The 23,791-nt window shown below is 43.6% G+C and overlaps 1 protein-coding gene across 5 annotated transcripts in view; it reads left to right on the top strand.

The window, feature by feature from the left end:
* The window catches only part of Zbtb46 (zinc finger and BTB domain containing 46), a 76,904-nt gene that overhangs the window by 38,644 nt on the left and 14,469 nt on the right, over positions 1 to 23,791 (top strand). For 3 of the 5 annotated variants that reach the window (XM_021193314.2, XM_029536289.1, XM_029536288.1), the window contains one exon: positions 11,928 to 12,212. In XM_021193314.2, the coding sequence (XP_021048973.1) occupies positions 11,928 to 12,212 (285 nt within the window). Of the gene's footprint in view, positions 1 to 11,927; positions 13,343 to 23,791 lie in introns of those variants that run through there. The other 2 variants (XM_029536290.1, XM_029536291.1) reach the window with 2 other exon arrangements.

Raw genomic sequence — 23,791 nt, 5'->3', positions numbered from 1 at the left:
CCATGGTCACCTTCTAACGCCGTGAATTAGTATGACTGCAGGGAACATGCTCTGCATAACTCAAAGGCTAAGATGACTGGGTCCCTAATGACCCTGGTGTATCCTTCACATCAATACAGCTCTAGCGTGCAGAAGCTGCCTGCGTGGGGCTTCCGTGAAACCAACAAGATAAGCTCCAGTAGGGTCTGTTGCTGGAACAGTAGGGTGTCGGTTGAGCAAGCCATTTTGAGTCGGCTGCTTTTCCTCATGCTCTGGACCTTTCCTTGGTACGGCCAGGGCCACCCAGAGTCAGACTGGCATGGATCTCAGCTCTGTTTCCCACCCCAGGCTTTGGCATGGCTCTTGTAGTACTTGGTCTTCAGTTTCTTGCTGCCTCAAACTGGATTGTTGTAACTGAAAACAGCTTTACACTGAGGGAGGAATGTGTCTCATGCCACAAGTTGTCACAAGCATGTATTACTCTTGCTGAGGACTCCAGTTCAATTCCTCGCATCCATGTCTGGCGGCTCACAAACACCTGTAACTCTAGCTTCAGAGAGGTCTGATGTATCTGACTTCCGTGAACATCTGTGCATGTACCACCACCCATATAATTAGATTTTTAAAATTTTTATTTTTCTTAATTTTTGGTGAAGATTTATTAATTTTATTTTATGTGTATGGGTATTTTACCTGCATGCACAGATATATGTACTGCACATTCCTGATGAAGTGAATCTCCTGTAACTGGAGATTACAGACAGTTGTGAGCTGCCATGTGGGTACTAGGAATTGAACCCAGGTCCTCTAGAGGAGCAGCAAGTACTCTTAACTGCTGAGCTGTCTCTCCAGCCCAAAATTTTATCTATTTATTTTATTTTTAATTACATGTGCATAAGGGGAAGTGGGGATTATATGTGAACATGACTTCAGGTATCCACTGAGGCCAAAAGCAGATGTGAGCTGTCCAACATGGGTGTTGGGAGTCAAACATGGGTCCTCTACAAGAGCAGTATACTTTAACCATCTCTCCAGCTCCCTCCTTCGTGTAAATATCTTAAACTGAGCACTTCACTGGCATTAAGTATACTCATGTTGTATGACTATCCTTCTCCAGAACTTAAATTCTTTTTTAGGTTTATTTATTTTGTATGTTTTTATTTCTTTTGTTCGTTTTTATTTTTTGCTTTTTGAGACAGGGTTTCTCTGTGTAACACCCCTGGCTGTCCTGGAACTCACTCTGTAAACTAGGCTGGTGCCAGACTCACAGAGATCTGCCTGCTTCTTCCTCCCAAGTGCTGGGATTAAAAAAGGCATGTGCCACTATTGCCCAGCTTTGTATAAATATTTTGCCCGCATGTATGTGTGTGCACCATGTGTGTGTTTGGTGTTGGTGGAAGTCAACAGAGGGCATCATACTGGAACTGGTGTTGTGAACCATGGAAGTCAATGTTTGTGAACCATGGTGTGGATACTGAGAATGAAAACTCTGTATCCATCAGCCAGTACTCTGTAGCCCTGTGCTGGAAGGCCTCTCTGCTTTGACATTCTGTTGCTCTTACTCATTCAAATTCCTGAGGCTGATTAAGGAAGCCAAGAGTACCAAGTCTCTTATCTTACAAGCTGGACAAACTGAGTGTGATCCTTGAGACCTCCATAAAGATGGAAGGAGAGGGAGAACCAACTCCTCAAAGTTGTCCTGTGATCTCTGCATGGGCACATACCTGTGCATATGTTTACACATACACAAATACATGCAATACAAATTATTTTGGAAGACTTTTAATTTTTATTCTATATGTATGAATGTTTTCCTGCATGTATGTATGTGCATCATATGCATGCTTAATGCTCACTAAGATCAGAGGTCAGAAGAGGGTGCTGGATTGCCTGATATTGGAAAAGGTGGTTGTGAGCCACCTTATCAGTACTGGGAACTGAACCTGAATTCCCTTAACTGCTGAATCATCTCTCTATATATACACTTCAGTTTTATTTTTTAAAGTTCTCCATTGCCTTGTACTTCCAATACTGAGCTACAAAGTACAGAGCTGGAGCCAGACTCTGCAATGTTTGTAAAAGTTGGTTTTGCTCAGCATTGCTCCACCTTGGGCTGAGTCATTTTCTTTGCTGGGTATCTTGAGGTTGGAAAGATACTGAACAGAGTCCCTGGGCTGTACTGACAAGGTATCAGTGACATTTGTCACAGTTGTGACAGCCACAGATATCTCTTGACATGTACACATGTCTCCAAGTAGCCCCCATGCTCCCTAGGGATGGACTGAGTTGAGTCAGAAGAATGTCAGTCATTTCCTGCTAGTTGTCCCTTGGAGAGGTACTTAGGGCAGTAGACATGGATAGTGATATCTATCTGCCTACTGGATTTACTTATAATCCTTAATCAGTTTTGACCCAAAACCTGGTGAATGCTGAGACTTTTGGGGTACATTTTGAGGCTCAGGGATCTTGGGAGACATCTTCCACTTGTCTCAGAATACATGTGTGTGCCCACTGGGTTATCCTGCAAGTGACAATGCTGGGGGCATGTATGCCATGGGAGTCAATGGTAAATTAGGAAGTGGAACAATTCCAGAGCCTGTGGGTTGGAGGTTTCAAATGCAGCCAGTGAGCAGAAGGTGTTTTCAGAATCCAACAAGTGATTTTGGCTGTATACTTTCCTTAGTCTTAAATCCTTGGGTTGCCAAGGCAACTGTGAACTGCCTTTGCTTGGGGATTCTGAAGGCTGAGATAAGGATGTGAGATGTAGGCTGCAGCGTGGGATGCTTCCTGCATGTCATGGTAATGTGTCATTCGTCGAGCCTCTGCCACCCTGGCTCTAAGATTAAGATTAGGAAACATAAATCATGACACTTGATGGAGGTCAGTCTGTTTTCATTAAAGAGTTAGAGATTGATATTAATAGTAGGAGAAAAGGATACACGTCAGACAGACAGACATATGACAGGTGCCACTTAGGACTTTGTGAGCAGTTGCTCAGCTGTGAAACCTTGAGGTAGGTCCTGACCACTTGCTGTGTCCTCTCTGTGTGTCCTCATCCTGGTTCCTGGGTCACTTAACTTTTACAAGTGATTTTCAAAACAAAACTGCATTAAAACACACAGGTCTGAAAAATCAGTGTTAAAACTGATTTCATTTATGTGCTAGCTGGTGGAAACTGCCTTAAATAAGCATATCATAAGTCGTACGTAGCCGTGTGATGGACGCAGGCAAGCCTTCTGGCTAGATACTCATCATTCCTCTCTGGAGCCTCCGAGGGTGGAGCTTCCCCTGGTCCATCTGCAAAGAGGGGTCAGTGATGATTCTCATGGTAGCTAGTGACACATCTGTGAGGTGCAATAATAACTAGCTCAGGCATGGTGAAGAAACATTCCAGGACCCCCAGCTACGCTCCTTCCTAAAATATATCGAAAGCTTCAGAATGTGAAGCTGTTTTAAAGTCAAAGGTTTTGAATTAACGTACTGGACTTTGGGAAGATTGAACCTCCACATGTTGGGATTGATCAGGACCCCAGTGTACCTCTAGCTGAAGATGAGGGATTTGGGGATGGAGTGTGACCACACTCAGTGGAATGTGCTTTCAGGATGAGCCTCTTTCTATTCCTCTCTGGATCAGATGCAGCCTACATTTCTCTTCCTATCTCATCCTCACAGTGAATGGGAGCTAAAGAGAGGGCTCAACGCCTCCTAGACTATCATAGCCATCCTGGTCCACACAGCGTAGCTAGGAAGACTTACAGGATAAAAACCCGGTGAGCTTATCTCTGTTGCACAGATTCGTGGTTGTGAGGAGAATGCCAGGCTGCCTGGTGCTGACTAGGTTTGAACATGTACTATGCTGTTGATAAAGTCACTTTTTCTTGCTGTCATTTAGACAGCATAACAAATTCGATCATCTTTGTTTTTTAATTTGTTCTTCATTCATACATTACATCCCAACTGCAGTTTTCTTTCCCTCCACTCCTCTCTCATTCCCAGATCCACTTCTCCTCTGTTTTCCTTCAGAATTGATCTTTGTAAAGAAAATACTCTGAGCCTGGTGTGGCTTTGAGGGGAAGGTGACACCACCTGGGTCAGCTCACCCACATGCCACATTCCATAGCACTGATCTGGGCTTCACCTTGCTCCGCTTTTTCTGCTCATCATCTTGCTTGTGTGGTTTTCCTCTGAAATATGACTGACAGAGCCTCCTGAAGTCAGTTCTGACTGGACCGTGTTATAGTGTTTAGGTGGCAGCTGGTGACCAGACAGGCAAAATTGCTCTTTTGGGGGTGGCTTTATTGAAAGGAGGACCTGGCACTGAGGTGGAAAAGTTGGTCACACCCTCCTGCCAATCCTGGGAAGGACAGTGCTCTTGCCACAGAGCAGTAAGGAGGCAAGAACAAGAGGCAAGTCAAAGCATAGGTCAGAGACGTGGGGTTTTATGGGAAGGGGCGTCCTAGCATTCAGGCGTGCTTGTGACAGGCTGAGCTCCAGGGTCTACTTAGATTCTGATATACCCAGTGCATACAAAGCAACTTCATGTAGGGGGGCAGGTGGACTCCGTCCCACAACCTTCCCCTTTGCATCTCTAAGCAGTCCTTAGCCAGAGCCTCCTGGTGGTACTGAAGGGTCTCATTGTCCCTCCCTCTTCAGTCTGAGCTCTAATGGAAGTGTTTCTTTTGTCATGCTGTTTTCTTAAAAAAAAAAAAAAAAAAGTTTACAGAGGGTGAACTCACAGATGGGCCTAAATGTTCTTTGAGATGAGGAGACTGTTGAGGCAGGTGTGCAGTCACCCTGGGGTATCTGGCAGAGCTGGTAGTATATGGACCCCACCAGAAAAGCTCAAATAGTGCCTCCTGGACTGGTGGAATGTGTCACCTGGGCTGAGAAATGGAAGACAAGACAGCTGTGTGGAGCGATATGCTTCTGGGAACCCGGCGGCCACATGTTGACAGGAGGCAGAGAACTGGCACCCCAGAGACTCTGCAGGGGTATTCTGGTTTATTGCAAAGAAGACATGTTCTGGTACGATGCCACGTCGGTGGGATAGTCACCTCGAGCTGAGCAGTGCTTGTCTGTGGTGATATTCATTTGTTTTGCTTTGTTTCACTAGATATCTCACTCTGTAACCCAGGCTGGCATTGAACTTAGGACTCTCCTGCCTCCACATCTCAAGAGCTGAGATTAAAGGCACGGGCTTGTGGTGGTGCTTCCCACTGTAATGTAGGTCTGTAGTTTGATCACCATACTATACTCTAGGTGAAGAAGCATCATTGGCAAGGTTCCTACAGACACTGCCTTTCGGTCACATCCCGGGACATAGGTTCTCCTCTAGAAGCTCCTGTAAGACCCACCCATCTGGCTGGTCCTGTTTTCATATGAACTTGGAGTTTTATTCTCTTCATTTTTTTTTAGAAGGCATAGACTGTGCCACAAAAGTGCCATGCTGATGCTGGTGCCCAGTGAGCTGGCCTAGTGTAGCCAGTGATGCTGCATTCCGTAACAGCATACCTCATACAAATCAGGGAACTTATGTTCAGGCTGACAGGGTTTCTTTTTTCCAAGGCTCCACAATCTGTAATAATTCAGATTAAAACATGGATATATGAGTGAGAAATCAGTTGGTAAACATATCTAATGAATTTATTTATACTATTTTAAAAATTATTATTTTTTATTATTGTTGTTATGTGTGGTGGTGCACACACACCTTTAATGCTAGCACTCGGGAAGCAGAGGTTGGCTGATCTCTGAGTCCAAGACCAACTTGCTCTACAGAGTGAGTTCCAGGACAGCCAGGACTACAAAGAGAAACCCTGTCTTAAAAAAAACAAAAAACAAAAAACAAAAAAACCAAAAACCTGATTATTGTGTTTTATGAGTATGGGTATTTTGTCTGATTCTTGGTCCTCTGAAAGACCAGCCGGTACTCTTAACTCTGAGCTGTCTCTTCTTCAGCTCCTAGATTCTTGATATAGGTTCATGAATTGACCCTCCTCCCTCAGCCTCTTGGGTGCTGGGATTGTAGGCTTAAATCCACTATGTCTGGTATAATTTCATGTGCCAATTTGAAAGCTTTCGTGTAACGGCTTTCTTCAAGGACTTTTAAGGTTCAGTGGCAGAGGTCCCAGAATTGATCCTTACAAGATAAAAGAAAATGGCAAACATAATGAAAGTCATTTTAAAAACAGAGGTTAGTGCATGCTGGAATGGCTCACTGTCTAAAGGCACTTTTTGCTCTTGTGGAAGACAGGTTCAGTTCCTACCATCCACCTTGTTCACAACTGCCTGCACCTCCAGTTCCACAGCATATAATGCCTTCTGGCCCCCACAGGTACTGCATACACATCATGCAGGCAAAACACCCATGTATCTTAGATAAAAAGAAATCTTTTTTGTTTATTTGTTTTTTTTAAAGATTTATTTATTTATTATATGTAAGTACACTGTAGCTGTCTTCAGACACTCTAGAAGAGGGCGTCAGATCTTGTTACAGATGGTTATGAGCCACCATGTGGTTGCTGGGATTTGAACTCCGGACCTTCGGAAGAGCGTCGGGTGCTCTTACCCACTGAGCCATCTCACCAGCCCTTTATTTGTTTTTGAAGACAGGGTTTCTCTGTGTAGCTCTGACTATTCTGGAACTCACTCTGTAGACCAGGCTGGCCTCAGTCTCTCAGATCTGACCCCTGAGTGCTGGGATCAAAGGCATGTGCCACACTGCCTGGCAAAAATAAATAAATCTTAGAAAAAAGAAAAACTGAGGTGTCAGGTGTTGCACCCAGTGTCTTACCATGGAGATTTGCAAACAAATATGTACTTGTTGCAAATAGGACATCAAGACAACCCAAAGTAATTCTATCAAAGTCAAATTTGGTGAACCAATGACTTCATTGGGCAGGGGCTACTTTTAGTAGCAGGAGTGACCCCAAAAGAGCTACATCACTAAAAAGTCCTATTGCAGCTGGATAATGACCACATAGATGGAGTCCCTCATTCAGTTACTCTTTGACACTCCATGTGCTTTATCATTTTTTTTTTTTTTGATACCACAAGGCCACATAAAGAATTACATTTATCAGTCAGAAAGGTGCTTTCTTCTATGAGGAAACATCAACAAGCCCAGTCTTGAGGTTCATTTTCAAGGATTCACAGCTGCGCCTAAGATAGTAATTACTATCGGGTCATAAGGACAACCTTCTGCAACAAATATGCAGCAGAAACAGGAGAAGCTGCTAACCCTGCAGTTCATTGAGATGGCCAGTACTTCAACCTGCAACCTGGGGATCGCCTATTCTGGAGCTGATTCACATGGCTTAGCCTTTGTCCTGCTGGGGGCACTTTGCCAGGTCTGAGTTTCCACACTAGCTGTGGGCAGCTGTTCTCCAGTCAGGGCTTTATTTTCCTGATGAGTTGACTCCTTCCCCATGAATGTAGGGCACTGAGATACTAGACTGTTTAGACTACCACAACTGGCAGTTCAGGACCCCAGCCTTTGTATAATGTGCCACTATGTTTTGTGGCTTAAAGCAACACATTTGAGTTATCTGCAGCTCCAGGAGTCTTGTATGGTCAGCAGACAGTAGATAGATGTCTGCAGCCCTTGGCTAATGGCCCACTCCATTCCTACCCTCTCTCCATTCTCAAACTCTCTTGACTCTTCCTTCTGCTACTGAGAACCTTGTGATTCCAGTTAAGGCTTGGGATGGTATGCCTTGTTTCCCATTCCTGCTGACTTCCTCAGAAGGTGACATAGTCACAGGCTCTGGGGATCAGACTGACATCATTTCAGGCTGTTGTCAGCTTTCACGTGGGCAAGTGTATGATGAGGCAGGCGAGCTCTTTGAAAACTACTATTACCTTTTGAGGTATAATACACATATAATAAACTGGAGCTTTGAAGTTTACAATTACAACAATATTGTTTGTAACTCTAATATTCTGTTAGAGAAGTATTCATAATTAAGGAAAAGTTGAAGCTAATATGGTGGCACACACATGTAATCCCAAGCATTCCAGAGGCTGAGGCAGGGGGATTGTTTTGAATTTGTGGATGGCCTAGCCTGTATAGCAAAATCCAGTTTCATATAATAAATTTTTTTAAAAGCCCAGAAAATTAAATAGTGGGTTTATCTGTTGCTGAATTTCCCAATTAACATTTTGTTCTATTTTATTAAATGCCTTCCACGTGAGGATTAGAGAGAGACAGCTCAATGGTTAAAGGCACAGAGGATCCAGGTTCAAGTTCTCAGCAACCACATGGTGGTTCACAATCATCTGTAACTCAAGTTCTAGGGAACTCAATGCCCCCTTCCTGACCTTTGCAAGCACTAGGTACATACATATTGCACATATATAACATGCAAACAAATCGTTCGTGTATAAAATAAATAAGTCTAAAAATATCTACTTATGTAAAATCCCACCTTATTTTTTCAACATATTTTAAAGTGTTGCCAAATCTATTTGCCTCAAGCACCTGAGACAGCGATGGTGAAGGGCTCAGTCTGTCATGTTACATGTGAACCTTAGTCAGCCCCCATACATAGCTTGGTAAGGATGCTTATGGGCATGTTGACTCTTAGTAAGTTCACAGAAGCATTTGGGTAGCCTCTGTAGGAAGTAATCTGTTTACCTTGGAGTTATGTTTTGGAGAAAGTAGGGACAGTTCTTGTCACAGTTGGCTAAATGGCATAAGTCTGGAAGCCAATACAGAGATGCTGTCCAAGTATCCACTTGTTCCTAGATCCATGGGTTAGCAAGTTAGATGCTATAGAGAAATAATACACTTCAAATTCTTATTAATCCCTAAGTGTTAAGTTGCTAAACACTATTGGTCTGGAAGGATGATTTAGCAGCTAAGAACACTTGTTGCTCTTATAGAGGACTTGGGTTTGATTCTTTTTTTTTTTTTTTTTTTTTTTTTTTTTGGTTTTTCGAGACAGGGTTTCTCTGTATAACCCTGGCTGTCCTGGAACTCACTCTGTAGACCAGGCTGGCCTCGAACTCAGAAATCCGCCTGCCTCTGCCTCCCAAGTGCTGGGATTAAAGGTGAGCGCCACCATGCCTGACTTTGGGTTTGATTCTTAACACCCAATGGATGTTCACAATTATCTATAACTCCAGTTCCATGGGAACTGATGCCCTCTCCTAACCTCTATGGGCATCAAGCATAAATGTAGTATACATATATACAAACATGCAGGCAGAAAACACATACAAAATAAACAAATAAAATCTAATATGACGCCGGGCAGTGGTGGCGCACACCTTTAAACCCAGCTCTTGGGAGGCAGAGGCAGGTGGATTTCTGCTGGGGCCTCCCAGCTCTCTGCTGCCACTAAGCCACCTGCAGTGGTAATCTTCAGATCTGTGAGTTTCTGCCATCAGTAAAACTCACTCTAGCCCAGCCCTGCCTTTCAGGACGGACCCGGACCGGAGTGAGTTTTACTGATGGCAGAAACTCACAGCAATTTCTGAGTTTAAGGCCAGCCTGGTCTACAAAGTGAGTTCCAGGACAGCCAGGGCTATGCAGAGAAACCCTGTCTCAAAAAACAAAAAAGAATTATATATATATATAATTTAGTTTGTTTTTCTTAAATCCTAGATCATCCATAGTGCATGCTAGCTTCCCACAAGTATTTGAGTGATATTTAGCTTTTTGTTTGTTTGTTTGTTTTTCGAGACAGGGTTTCTCTGTGTAGCCTGGCTGTCCTGGAACTCACTCTGTAGACCAGGCTGGCCTCGAACTCAGAAATCCACTTGCCTCTGCCTCCCAAGTGCTGGGATTAAAGGCGTGCACCACCACGCCTGGCGATGTTTAGCTTTTTAAAACTGTGTCTTAGGGAACTCCAGACTCTTCCCTAGTGATGAATGGCTTTTCTTTTTCTTTTTTTTTTATTAGATATTTTCTTTATTTACATTTCAAATTTTATCTCCTTTCCTCATTTCCCCTCCGAAAAATCCCCATCCCATCCCCCTTCCCCCTGATGAATGGCTTTTCTACTGTGGAGTTTCCTTTCTGATACTGCTATTAAGCATTTCTTTCTGGATGTCAGCCGTGGTCTAGGAGGCCTTGAGCACACAGAAACATTAATATTTTCTTTGTTTCTAGTGTTTTCTTTCTATTCTGTGCATCTGGGGAAAGGGTCGGGGGTCATTAGCACTTGTCTTCCAGGGGGACTTCTCACTGTGACCTCAGAACTATCTTCTCGTTAGGACAGGAGCCTTCAGCAGGAGGGTGAAGTAACAGGTTGGGCTCAGGTCATATGTGACATTTCCCCTCTCTTTACTTTCTCACATAAAGGAAAACAGATTTCCTTGCTTGGTCACTACAGCTGATCTAGCCAGAGTGCCTTAGGCCAGTTCATTTTTGAGAAATTGCCAACCTTCTACAGCAAGCTGCATGATTCATGGTCTCAGGTTCTCTGTCTCCTCAGAGACTTGCAGTTTTCTGTTGATTTGGTAGATGCTGTTCTCACAAGTGTGAAATCATTTTTCTTACAGTACTGGGGATTGAACTCAGGGCCTTGAGTATGCTAGCAAGCACTTGCCACAGTCATGCCTGACTTTTTTCTAAGGGCTAGGGATTCAAACTCAGAGCTGCATGCTTTAATGGGAGGTGTACTTAACCCATTGTGCCATCGACCCAGACCCTTTCTACATTTTTGATTTGCATTTCTCTGATGACAAAGGTGTCTGAATGTCATTTTGTGAGATTATTGGCCCTCCGTGTCTTTAGATAACTGTCTAGTCAGATCTACTACTTGTTTTTATTTACCTTTATTATTGAATTATAAGATATTTTAAAGTCTTGATATATGTCTTATCAGCTGTATAACTTTGGAATGGAATATGGTTCAATGGTAGAGTGTTTTTCTATTATTAATAGAAATTAGGTTCAATTTCCAGTATCATGTAAACAAGGCATGGTGGCAAACACCTGCAATGCCAGGACTTAGGAAGTAATGGGAGGAGGATCAGGAGTTCAAGGTCATCCTTGGCTGCAAAGTTAGAGGCTAACATAGCATACTTGAGATCCTGTCTCAAATATGTATAGGTAACTATATGAGTTGTACATCTTCTTTCCATTCTGTGGGTTGTCATTGAAGCATATTGGCTTTTATTTATTTATCTTGTATTTTGTTTTATTTATTTTTTTAAAGATTTATTTATTTATTATATGTAAGTACACTGTAGCTGTCTTCAGACACTCCAGAAGAGGGAGTCAGATCTTGTTAAGGATGGTTGTGAGCCACCATGTGGTTGCTGGGATTTGAACTCTGCACCTTTGGAAGAGCAGTCGGGTGCTCTTACCCACTGAGCCATCTCACTAGCCCTTGTTTTATTTTTGAGATAGAGCCTCATATAATCCTAGGCTGGTCTCAAACTCACCATGTAGTTAAGAATGACCTTGACCTCTCTGGTCCTCTTGCCTCTTCCTCCTAAGTGTTGGAACTGCAGGCATATGCCATCATATCTGGCACAAGGCTTTTAATTGTGATAAATCCCAATTTTTATGTTTTATAGCTAGTGCTTCTGGTGTCTGACAACCCATCATCAAACCTGAGTTTTTTTCTTCTAAGAGTTTTATAGTTTTAGCTCTAATGCTTATTGGTACATGTTGAATGCCTCCATTTGAGAAGAAGAGATCCTGTAGCACCAGAGCTGGGCCTGGGCTCAGATATTTGCCCCACCTCCCCCATTGGGAGTCAGAGCCCTTCTACCCTGGTTCTGAGTGAGGCGCCCATTGGACTGTAAATTTTTCTGTGCTGTGTGGAATGTTGTAGATCTGGGATCAGTAGCACAATATACTAAGGGTTCATGTTGCTCTGGGCAAGTATACTGGTCCACAGGGCTGGATTGGACTGAAGCTTTATTTATTCTCCTGTCTTCATTCCCCAGTTGAAATATCCCCAAATGACCTGTGTGTACCTCCCTATCCCTAGATGTGGACCTGACGGTCACTGAGGCCAGCAGCTTGGACAGCCGAGGCGAGAGAGCAGAGCTCTATGCTCACATGGATGAGGGCCTACTAGGAGGAGAAAGCAGCTACTTGGGCCCACCCCTCACCCCAGAGAAGGAGGAAGCACTACACCAGGCTACTGCAGTGGCCAATCTCCGTGCTGCACTCATGAGTAAGAACAGTCTGCTGTCACTCAAGGCTGACGTGCTCGGTGATGATGGCTCGCTTCTGTTCGAGTACCTGCCCAAAGGTACCCACTCACTGTCTCGTAAGTGCAAGTTCTGGTGTGTCGCTGTGTCTTCCTTTGATTTAAGCACCTCATTTCAACCGTTCAGACCCTGGTGTCACTGAGGATGAGGTTGTAGCTAGCCTGTCTGTCAGGCAGATTGCTGTGGGTTGCAGCCACCTTCCAACTCAAGGTCTTTCAGGAAGTAGATTGGCTTTGAGTCTTCTGGGAGCAGCATACTTGATTAACAAAACAAGAAGGGTGTTAGTATGTGTTATTGGGCGGCAAGAGGGATCAGTGAGCATTTGTTGGAATGTTTTGTGCTCAAATTTGAAGCATCTAAACCTAAAATCCACCAAGCTTAAAAATTGACACAATTAGTAAACTTAAAACCACTGGTTCCTTTTGAGCCAGTGGCAGGACTGGTGCAGGATAGTCCTTTGTGTCCAAGAGACAAGCACTGGCTCCCTCTACTGGCCCCTGTGCCCAGCCTTTGTACTGGGATTTGTTCTGTGTGGGAGATATGCAGAGAGCCACTGACCCAGGGGTGTGGAGCTTGCTTTGTTCTTGCTAGAAAGTGCTGGTCACATGTACGTTTTTAAAAAGGAGTTGGATGCTACATTTAAGACCTTAGTGTGTCTAGCTGAAATACAGACTGACTATGCTGCAGCTGAAGAGCAGCTGCTATTTAGCAGCTGGCTCCCCCCAGCTGCCTTTTCCTATGAGACAGGAGGCATTAGCATCTGCAGAGCTCACAGCCACAAGACAGGCTGCTCATGCTGACTATAGCAGCCAACTATGTGATGCTGGGAGAGTAGTGTGACTACCCTGGGTACTGATCTAGCCCCAGAACTTCCTGTTTGTCTGGTACTCAGCATGAGTGTGAGAAAATGACTTGATACTTTTCTCTCTGTGGGGGAGGGAGAGGCACACCCCACACTGGAGAACATGAGGAGTATCCTATCCCACGAAGCCTAAGTACATATGTAATGGTGACTGGTCATCCCCCAGGCTGCTGAACTACAGGACAGTTTCCAGTCACCTTTGATGCTGGTACTTTGGAGCATGCTTACAGTTTTGTTTCCATGTGCACTAACATATGATTGGGCTTTTGTATCGGTTTGAGGAATTATGCAGATTATTTATGGCAAATAAAGACCAAAGGTGGAAAATGATGTCTGCTCTCTTTATTTCCAAGTTCCCTATCACATGGCCATGAAAGCCAGCTGGGATTAGGCATACTTTCAGAAAACACTTTTAGGCCTTGCTTTCCATGTCTGAGAAGCAGGGGCGAGGCCAACCCATAGCTGTTATGACGTATTAAACAAACAGCATCTGAGAGTGTTGAACATGACTTGGACAAGCCAGTGTGGGTGAATGTCTCAAGAACAAACTGTATTTATGGGCAGAGATTATTGGATTCCTCAAGGTCCCAGAGTATTGGTACAGTTCATGGAGGTGGTTACACGGGATTTGGGGGTACATGAACAGAGGATTTCTGAAATTCAGCAACTTTTGTGGGTAATGTGGAACAGTGGAGGTGAGGTGGGATCTAGATTATTCTCACTCTTCCTACATACTCATGGGACATGTGTGTCCAGTGTACTGTAAACTCCCCAATCAGGAGAGGCTGTGGTAAAAACTCCACTTTTGTTCCTTGGTTCCCTGGTTCCCCAGATACTATTTGTCCTTGAGAATAATTTTGGAATAATGCAGGTTTTCTATCATTTCTGTATCTGGTAGCTTCACTTTGGCATGAGCTCTGTTCAAAAGAATTTTAGTCTGTTTTTGCTGGGGACATGCAGTAAACAGAGTCAGAGGACATGGCCAGCCCTAAGAGCTGATTTCACTTTCTGTTTCAGGATCTTTGGTGTTTCTAGGTCTGACCTCAGAAAACCCTTCCTGTCCTGCTGTCTGAGTGACCCTGGTCTAGGCTCTCCTTGCTTTAAGAAGTGCTATAACCAGCTGTGCGGTGGTGGCGCACGCCTTTAATCCCAGCACTTGGGAGGCAGAGGCAAGTGGATTTCTGAGTTCAAGGCCAGCCTGGTCTACAGAGTGAGTTCCAGGACAGCCAGGGCTACACAGAGAAACCCTGTCTCGAAGAAACAAAAACAAAAACAAAATAAAACAACAACAAAAAAGTGCTATAACCAAGCCAGGGTAGTAGATGGCTGGGATGGGGCTATAAATGTGTATTTTCTTTCTTAAATCTCTCTTCTGGTATGAGGTACTTCTCAGTTTGTATTTCATAAGGCTTAGAGGTGGTACAGGGCAGCAAGGTGTCCTTGTGACCTTCCTTGAGGCTTAGCATATGTACCCCTGTGCTTCTGCAGATTGCCAAGGCTTTTCCTGATCTGTCCTTAACAAGTAGAATCAGCTTTTGGGTTTGATGTTTTGTTATTTCAATGATGTTTTAAATTCCTTGTTTTTAATACCTAAATATGTTTTCATATACATTTGTCCTTTTATTTTCTATGTATAGGGCAGAAGTTGACAGAATCTTTCTGGGTATAGTGGTAATCACCTGCACTCCCAGCATCAAGGAGGCTGAGGCAGAAGGATAGTGAGTTTGAATTAACCTAGGCTATATACTGAGATCCTGTCCTTTCTTAAAGTGGCAGGATTTGGGGTTTGAGTGTGAACTATAGAGCCTTGACTATGTGTGGTACAGGAAACATACCTGCTGGGCTGGTAGATGCTAAAGAGCAAGTAGGTTATTTTAAACATTATCTTCTAACCCTAAGTGAAGTCTGCCTGCTTCTGTGCTACATTAGAATGAAACACAGAAATATCCAGAAATAAATTCTTGTTTTCCAAAACGTGTGGTTTGTTTCACTGTAGCAAGAAACCACCATGCAGTGGTGTACAAGGCAGTACCCCATGTACCCCTCTATCAGCAAAGTGCACAGGTGTGGCCTGCCTGCCTGCCTGCCTGCCTGCCTGCCTGCCATGCTACACGCACTTGGGTAGAACAGAAGTAAGGACTGTCAGTAGAATATGATTGAGATTCATGTCTCTGTGAAGTCACCTGTTGCTTTGGACACCAAGAGAAAAGGATCCGGCACTTTTCTCCATCTCTTTGCTGACTTTCAGGAATTATGTGGTTGGCTGGACAGTGTGCTTTATTTCACTGTCATTAGGACTGGGTTGCTATGAGTATGGGAGAGGCGAGTGACTAACTTGGGTAGAAGGGGAGCCCTATTCCACCAATCTGCTTGTGTACTCTGACTAAGCACCCAATTCACCTTCCAGTTCTAGAAATGAATGCATCCTTTGAGCTGCAGATGTCTTGAAGGATCTAAAGCCTCCTTTATAGGGTTGTATGCCCAGGAATGTCAAATATGTTTGAAAAGAAATACCTAGTGTTTGGTTGGATATTTTTCGATTCCCTTCATTGGGGGAGCTCAGCTCTGATGAGTTCCAGAGAGGCACTTGGGAAAGATTACCCTTGTGACAAGGGTGTCAGGATTCTGACTGTGTTGTGTCTAGCTGGATTTGGCTTTCTATTGGGATTCATAACTACCACATGAATTGCTGGCAGCAAGCTTTGTCCAGGCGGGGCAGAGACTTCTACTGTAGGACCTGAAGGACACAAGTCCTGGTGAATGTGGAAGGTTGTTGGAGAAAGGTGACAATTTAGCTCCTTGATGTGATTTGGTAGCTGCTTTGTGGTACAGGACATGAAGCATAGGTGCCTAGCTATGACCTGACTGTCTGCTCACACATTGATATAGATCTGGTCTGGTCATAGCAATTTTGTATGGAATTCAATAGTATTGAAAGATTTTATTATTTTTATTTTGTATTTTATTTGTATTGTTATTTTGTATTATTGTTATTTGTTATTTTGGATTGACCCTAGGCCTTGCCCACAGTAGACCAACGATCTGCCACAGAGGTACCCTCCACTTATTTTTAATTTTGACTTTGAGACAAAGTCAGAATTTTGATAAATTGACCCATTGTCTGTGTAACTCAGACAGATCTCAAGTCTCATGTCACATTCTTTTGGATGCTATGATTACAGTCCTGCCTGGTTAAGTTGCAGATTTTTCTCTTGTTGTTTTTGGGGAGCAGGGTCTCATGTAGCCCAGGCTGGCTTCAAGCTTGATATGTAGCTGAGGCTAACCTTGAACTGCTGACCCTTCTATCTCTGCCTCCCAAGTTCTAGGATACAGGAGTGTGCATCATCAAACCCTACGCTTGCTGGTTTTTAAATATGTACTTAATTTTTATGTGTGCCTTGTACTTACAGAGGCCAGAAGAAGGTGCTAGATCCCTTTGGAGATAGAGCTACACCTGATGTAGGTTCTGGGAACTGAACTCAGGTCTTCTGGAAGAGAAATATACACCCTTGACTGATGAGTCATCTATCTCTACAGCCTCTCTTACAGTTTTGTTTCTAAGTGAATGTAATGTGAGTACACTGTCATTCTCTTCAGACACACCAGAAGAGGGCATCGGATCCCATTACAGATGGTTTTGGCCACCATGTGGTTGCTGGGAATTGAACTCAGGATCTCTGGAAGAGCATCGGTGCTCTTAACGGCTGAACCCTCTCTCCAGCCCACTCTGCTACTATTTTATAACTTGTGGGTGCTCATTGAGCTGTCTGAGGTCTTGATACCTTTATTTTCTTCTGTTGTACCTGAAGAAATGCTGTAACAGCTTGAGTCCATGATTTATAAGAGCAAATGAGACCAGCTGGCTGTAGGAGTCTATGACATCAGACTCTGCCACCGTTTTCACTATCTTTGATGACCCCAAAGTGCTAAAAGTGCCATCCCTAGGCATACCGATGGATGGTCCCCTGAGAACTGCATAGCACAGTTAAGTCCTGTGTGAATTTTCTATGTTCCTTTCAGGTCCTAAGGGCGTAGGTATCTATCTACCTTCAAAACCTACCCACTGTTGAAGTTGGCACTGAAGCTGGCAAACTACTGGACTGTGGACATACTTCTTTCTGTGGCCACAGGCCCCACAGGGCAGAGGCCCAGGAACCTATCTACAGAGAACAAAGGCAGCGTGTTTTGGCTTACAGATTGTTAAAGAATATTTCCTTATGGTGTTTAAACAAGCATTCCAGTATGGTAACCTAATTCTAGATTCACCTGGAATTTTAGTTCATTTCCTACAAGGGACTTTGACAAGCTATATGTTCAGCTGGAAACAGACTGGAGCATCTTAGTGTTCTTGTCAGGAGTTTGGTTCTCAGAGCTAGATGCTATAAGTTACAGCTTTCTCTGCTACTTCCTCTATTGGACTCATTTTGCTTTTAGAAAGAGACCCCACCCCAGACAAGTCATAAGCAAGGACACGTGCTATTGGAATTGGCCGGTTTTTGGAAAAGTTCCCCAAAACATTTGTCTCCAACCAACCCTGGCATTGTGCACTAGCCAGATGCACTCCGAGGACATTGACAGTGCTTATGAGATGCCCGTGGGGAACACTGGAGTAGAGTGTAACATTTCTACATTATATACTCAGAACTCCAGACAGAGCTCAGGGAGCCAGCACTGCTGCCCTAGTCCACCAGCACACCTGGACAGCCTAAAGCCAATAGTGTATCTTGGGACTTGTCCAGTGAGCAAAGTGTAGAATGAAGACGTGGAACAGCCTCACATAAGGGTCTTAAGAGCCCTCTTGCTAAGGCTAGAGAGATGGCTCAGTGGTTAAGAGCACTGGTTGCCCTTCCTGAGTTTATCTGTTGTCCTTTTTGTTATGCAGAAATACATGCAGATAGAGCAGTCATATACATAAATAAGTAAATAAATAAATCTTTAAAAAAAAAAAAAAAAGAGCCCTCCTGCTTCCAGCTTCTCTTTATGGTCAGCTCAACACTCCAAGTGAGCAGAGCCATTAGCTTTTTGCTAATGCTGACTTCATCTCACAGTGACGTGTGCTAAATAGCTTTAGACTTAATTTGAATATTTCTCTGAGCTATGTGAAGAGATCTTGTTTTCTTGTTTTGTTTTGTTTTTTTAAATCTAACAAAGACATCTGGTTCATATAGCACTTATCCCTAAAGATGAGGAGAATGGGGCTGGAGAGATGGCTCAGCAGTTAAGAACACTGGCTCCTGAGTTCAATTCCCAGCAACCACATGGTGGCTCACAACCATCTATAATGGGGTCTGATGCCCTCTTCTGTTGTGTCTGAAGACAGCGACAGTGTACTCAAATACATAAATATTTTTTTTTAAAAAAGATGAGGATATAGCCATCACTGTTAGGCTTTTCTGTGTTAGCTTAGTGTGAGACTCTGCACTCACATCCAATCCTGCCTGGGGTCCAACGGTGGAGTCTTTCTCCTGTTCCTGAAGCTTCACTACCAACCACGAAGAGGCCTGTTTGTTTGCTGCCTTCAGAATGAACAGAAGTTTTCAAGAAGAACATGGCTTCAAACACTGGACTCTGGCATTAACTAGGTGCCCTGCCTCAGTAGCCTTTCTAAAGCGGTAGCTCCAGTGTTAGTGCTCTACTGGTGGCTTGTCTTCTGCGCGTCTGTTCTTTGGGAATTAATGACAGCCTTCCTTTCCAGGTGGCCAGTGACTGGTTGTCTTTGTAGAATCTGGACAATGACCAGGTGAGTGAATGACGACAAAGTGTGTTGTCTATAAAAGTCTTACCCAACTTTTTCTCATCTGACGGTTTGTAACACATCTGTCTCTGATTTTAGGCTGACACCTCTTGTGACCTGGACGATAGGCTGGGTCACTGTTGCTGGACTTGGCTCCAGCCGGTTCTCTCCAGCCAGGATGCTGGGAACAAGCATCTAGCACCCCCATGGCCAGTATCTTTCTCATAGGCCTGGATGCCTTTGCCCAGCACGGGGAAGCTGTGCTAGGTAACCTTAGGTACAAACTGCTCTATTCTGAAGTCATCCAAGGAGCCTACAACGAAGATGTTCCATTGGAGCAGAAAGACTCATTGTGACTTCTCTTGATATCCAGGCAGGAGAGATATCCTCAGGCACCTTTTGTCAACTCTGAATCATGTGTTCAATTTGTCTTGCCTGACTCCAGTATTCTAGGCTCTACTACAGTGTCCATTTGCTGCAGCTTACCCAATGGGAGAACTTGAAGTGTGGCTTCATGTGGCAAAGCAGGCGATGGCAGGTGTATGTGTGAGACACAGAGCATGTATTGACAGTTGTCTGGTATCCAGTCCTCTACCAGCTTCCAGGTAAAGTTATGTCAGTGCCCTTTTGGTGGGCAGCTTCCAGGTGTAGCCCAGCCTTCAGGTGAGGAGTTTTATATCAAATTGCTGACACGAGCAGGCACAGAGTACACAGTTCATGGGAAGCAGAGCCACTTACCCCTAACTCTGCTTTGTTCTATAAAGACCTGAGGGCTAAGTACAGCCATGACATCTTGCACCTTGCTTCCCTTCAGAGTGTTGAGTTACTGGGAACTGTGCTTGTTTTTTAGAAATGAACACTCTATGTGTCTGTTTTTGCTGGTCTTTTGGCAAATGTGTTGGATTTGATGCTAGCTAAACATTAAGAGCAGGTAATTGTAAAGTTGATGGGTGCCAGGAAGCCAGAGGAGGGCTCACCTTTTGTCAAATAGCAAGAGGGCCCAGAAAGATTCTGAAATAACCTGGGCAGCCTGAGGGAAGAGGTATTCCTGGGGCCCATTTGAAGATCTATAGTCTGGAGGTGCCCGGTGTGCCCTTAGCCAAGAGCTGATTTAAAAAAAAAAAAAAGACTTAAAAATGTGGACAGGTTCCAGAGAACCTGAAAAGGTGGTTTATGGCAGATAGTAAGTGACAGGGATGTAGACATACTTGATGGCTGCTGTCTTAAAGAAGACAACACTGGCAGCCATCAAGTATGTGAAATCTCCAGCCGGATTTTGGACACACTTTAACCTGCTGTCACTGAAATGTTTCACTAAAGTATTGCTGTTGAGGGTTGATTTCACAGCTTTAAAGGCTGTATCAACATGTGACATTCGTCTTTCTTGAAGGATTTCAGTGATCAGAAGTTGGCTTTATCTGTGTTAGACAATTAACTGCTACAAGATACTCTGTGTTTACAAATTCTTAAAACCACAGAGGTAATCTCATTAACATGGACATCTACTGCTTGAAAAGTAACTGAGTATGTATGCATTTACATATCTAGAAACAGGAGCATTGACTCTGTAAGTCAGACTGGCTTAAATGAATAACGTAGTATCCACCATAATCATTTTGGCAATTTTCAAGTACTAAGAAAAAGACACTCTAAGGAATTTATTTGTTTAGAGATAGTCTGGATTAGCCACAAAATTACTATGTAGTTGAAGATAACTTCAAACTTCTGATCTTCCTGCCTCTATCTCCCAAGTCTAGGGAGTCTTATACAAATATGTCACCATGCATAGCTTAAAACTTTTGAAAAACCTCTTTGAGCTTCCAGTTTCTATCATAATCAACTTGTACCTTTCAGGCAAGAAGCATTTGAAAAACTGCCAGAACCCCTAAAATAACAATCAAAATCCAGCTACAGAGAGGTACAAAAACCAAGATGTCACCAGGCACAAAGTTCCAAGGCAGCCCTGTTGGGAGGCCTTGAGGAGGGTCACCTCCATTCTAGGGGTATCACAGATACACTTATTAGAGTGAGCACAGAGAGGCTGTGTTTTGTGCCATTGACACAGAGGTGGATCTACAAGTTGTTACCAAAATTACCAAAAGCAAGAAACTACAGATAGGGTACCCCAACTCTGCACACATGTACCCCGAATACCCTTTATACACAGGAGAGTGCCACTCCAGAAGGTACATAAAATCTGGACGCCATGCCAGTCAAATAGCAGAAACAAAATAAGCAAGAAACTAAGCCTAGGCCAGATGAGAAGATGAGGGAACCCTAGGCTCTCAGGTTAAGGTCCTAAATCACCTCAGTCCTTGGAGCTGAGCTGGAGCATCACAGGATCAGGCCATTCTCCAGGGTCTGTCTCTATGAGAGTCAACTACAACAGAGGGCAGCAGCCTTTGCCAACTTTAGGGAAAGATCATCTGGCTTGAGATTCTTCTGCTTTAACACTGAATATTCAGCAATGAATAGAAAATAACAGAGGGTTATCCTATCCTGACATTACTCAGGACCTTGTAGCTTCATGGATGGACTACATCAGGAAAGAAAACAACTATTACACAGAGACACACAGGCAAGGAAATCAAAGAAAAGAAGACAGGCTAAATGATAGAAGATTTCAATATAATTGGATTCTCTAAAACAGTATTAAGTGGACAGTTTAGAGCTGTCAATGCAGTATTAAAGTGAGGAATTTTCTGTAATGCAGTCATGGTGGCTCACAACTATAATCCCAGCACTTGGGAGGTAGAGGCAGGAAGATCAGTTCAAGGTTAGTCCCAGCTGCGTACTGAATATGAGGCAAATCTGGGTTACAAGAGATCCCCCCAATCCCCAAAAAGGGAAACAAAATAATTCATTGGATAACTTGAAAACAGTTGACATAGACATCAGAAAGTAGATTGGTCAGCTAGAGGTAAGGTAAGCTGTGGTAAATGTCTGGGCTCAAAGGGGATTGTCAAACAAAGAAACAGAACACAGGGACAGTGGCTCATTTACATGGTTGACATTTCAAAAGGGAAGATAGAAAAGAGACAGAAGCAGTAACTGAGAAGATAGCGGCTTTGAATAGTCCCCCAGTGGCAAAGGACATCAAGGGGCTCAGAAGCTTCATGAATAGCAAACAACAGCAGAGAACAGCCTGCAGGTGCATTGTAGGAAAGGAGCTTTAAATGCAGCCAGAGACATGTTTTCTTCAGGAAACACAAAAGTGGATGGTTGTGTCCTTTGGGAACCACAGAGCCAGAGAGCAAAGCTGTCTTTGGGGAAAAGTTGTCACCTTGGAGCCTTGACCCACAGGAATAGGATAATTTCTTGGTCAAATACACAAGTAAGGAAAAGAGAAGGCAGTGTTAGATAATGGGCCTCAGGCTGAGGGAGAAGGCTTCTAGGTGCTAATGTAGAAGAGAGTGGAATAGGAGGGGGGGTAGGAAGAGGAGGGGGGAAGGCAGCAGCAGTGGCAGCTGATGTGGAAAGAGTGATCTGAGCAGCACAAGCTATGGTCCTAACAATAGTTAAAGTTTATGGTGTTTAAACCTAAATAGAAGTAAAATGATAACAAGGGTGGAGGCTGACCTGTGTACTGGCTCTTGAATTCTCTCCATAGCCACAGAGAATAATGACTAATAATAACAACACATTAAGCCTTTCACAAACAACTGAAAGGCTTAATGGAAAAGAAAATAGAATGACATTTGAACACACACACATACACAAAAGGGTAAAGGACAAGGGTCTAGGGAGGTAGCGCTAAGCACAAGAACCTGAGATCTATCCCAGTTCCACATTAAAAAGCTGGAAGTGCAGGCATGCATGCTTGTAATCCCAGCACTGGAGAGGGAGACCCTCTGGCTCACTGGCCATTCAGTCTAGTTCAATTGGTAAATTCGAGGCCAAGAAAAGACCCAGTCTTAAAGGAAGTGAATGATTTCCCTGAGGGTGACACCTGAGACTGTCCCCCAGCCTCCACATACATGTATATGTATGTGTGTATGTGTGTGAGAGGTATGTGGGTGGGTGGTGTGGTGTGTGTGCATGCGCACAGGCACACATCACATTAAAAGAAAAGATAAAAGATAGAACATCATGGTGGGCTTGAGCCTGATTGCATTAGTAATAATATAAAGTGTACTAAACATATACTTTATAATATATAAGTACAAACCAGCACCCAGGATGCTGTGGTAGGAAGAATAGGCTACCTAGCAAGCAAAACTCTTGCCTCAAGACAAGGAAAATAAATAAATCCTTATATTAATATAAATAGATTATATACTCCCCTTCAGAAATTTTGTCAGGCTCACTCTCTCACACACACCAAGATTAGCCTTGAATTCCTGGGTTCTTATGATCCTTTTCTTTTTTGCCTCAACTTTCCCAAGTGCTGGGGTGACAGGTATATACTGCTGTATTCTTTTTTTATTAATTTATTAGTATTATTTATTTTTAAAAATCTGTTTTCCAGGCAGCGGTGGCACATGCGTTTAATCTTGGCACTTGGAGTCTAATGCCAACCTGGTTTACAGAGTGAGTTCCAGGACAGCCAGGACTACAATGAGAAACCCTATCTCAAACAAACAAACAAGCCCAAAATAAGTAAATACATAATACAACTATTTACTGTTTTAAATTTTAACCTGTTTGTTTGAAATAGGGTCTCCTGTAGCCCAGGCTATCCCTAAACTTGCTAAGTTGTTGAAGATGACGTGAGGCACTGATCCTTTTGCTTCTATCTCTACAGTTTTGGATTGCAGGTGTGAGCCACCATACCTGCAGTTTATGTAGTACTGGTACTGAAACACAGGATTCTGTACCTGATAGGCAGTGCTCCATCAGCTGAGCCTTATTCCTACTCAAGTTTTGTTTGTTTTGTTAAGAAAGAGAAAGTTGCCGGGCGGTGGTGGTGGCGGCGGCGGTGCACACCTTTAATCCCAGCACTTGGGAGGCAGAGGCAGAGGCAGGTGGATTTCTGAGTTCGAGGCCAGCCTGGTCTACAGAGTGAGTTCCAGGACAGCCAGGGCTACACAGAGAAACCCTGT

This window comes from Mus pahari, chromosome 3 (genome assembly GCF_900095145.1).
Source record: "Mus pahari chromosome 3, PAHARI_EIJ_v1.1, whole genome shotgun sequence".
Classification (NCBI taxonomy): Eukaryota; Metazoa; Chordata; class Mammalia; order Rodentia; family Muridae; genus Mus; species Mus pahari.
Note: the sequence above shows the minus strand (reverse complement) of the source record. Positions and strands in the feature narration are given on the sequence as shown.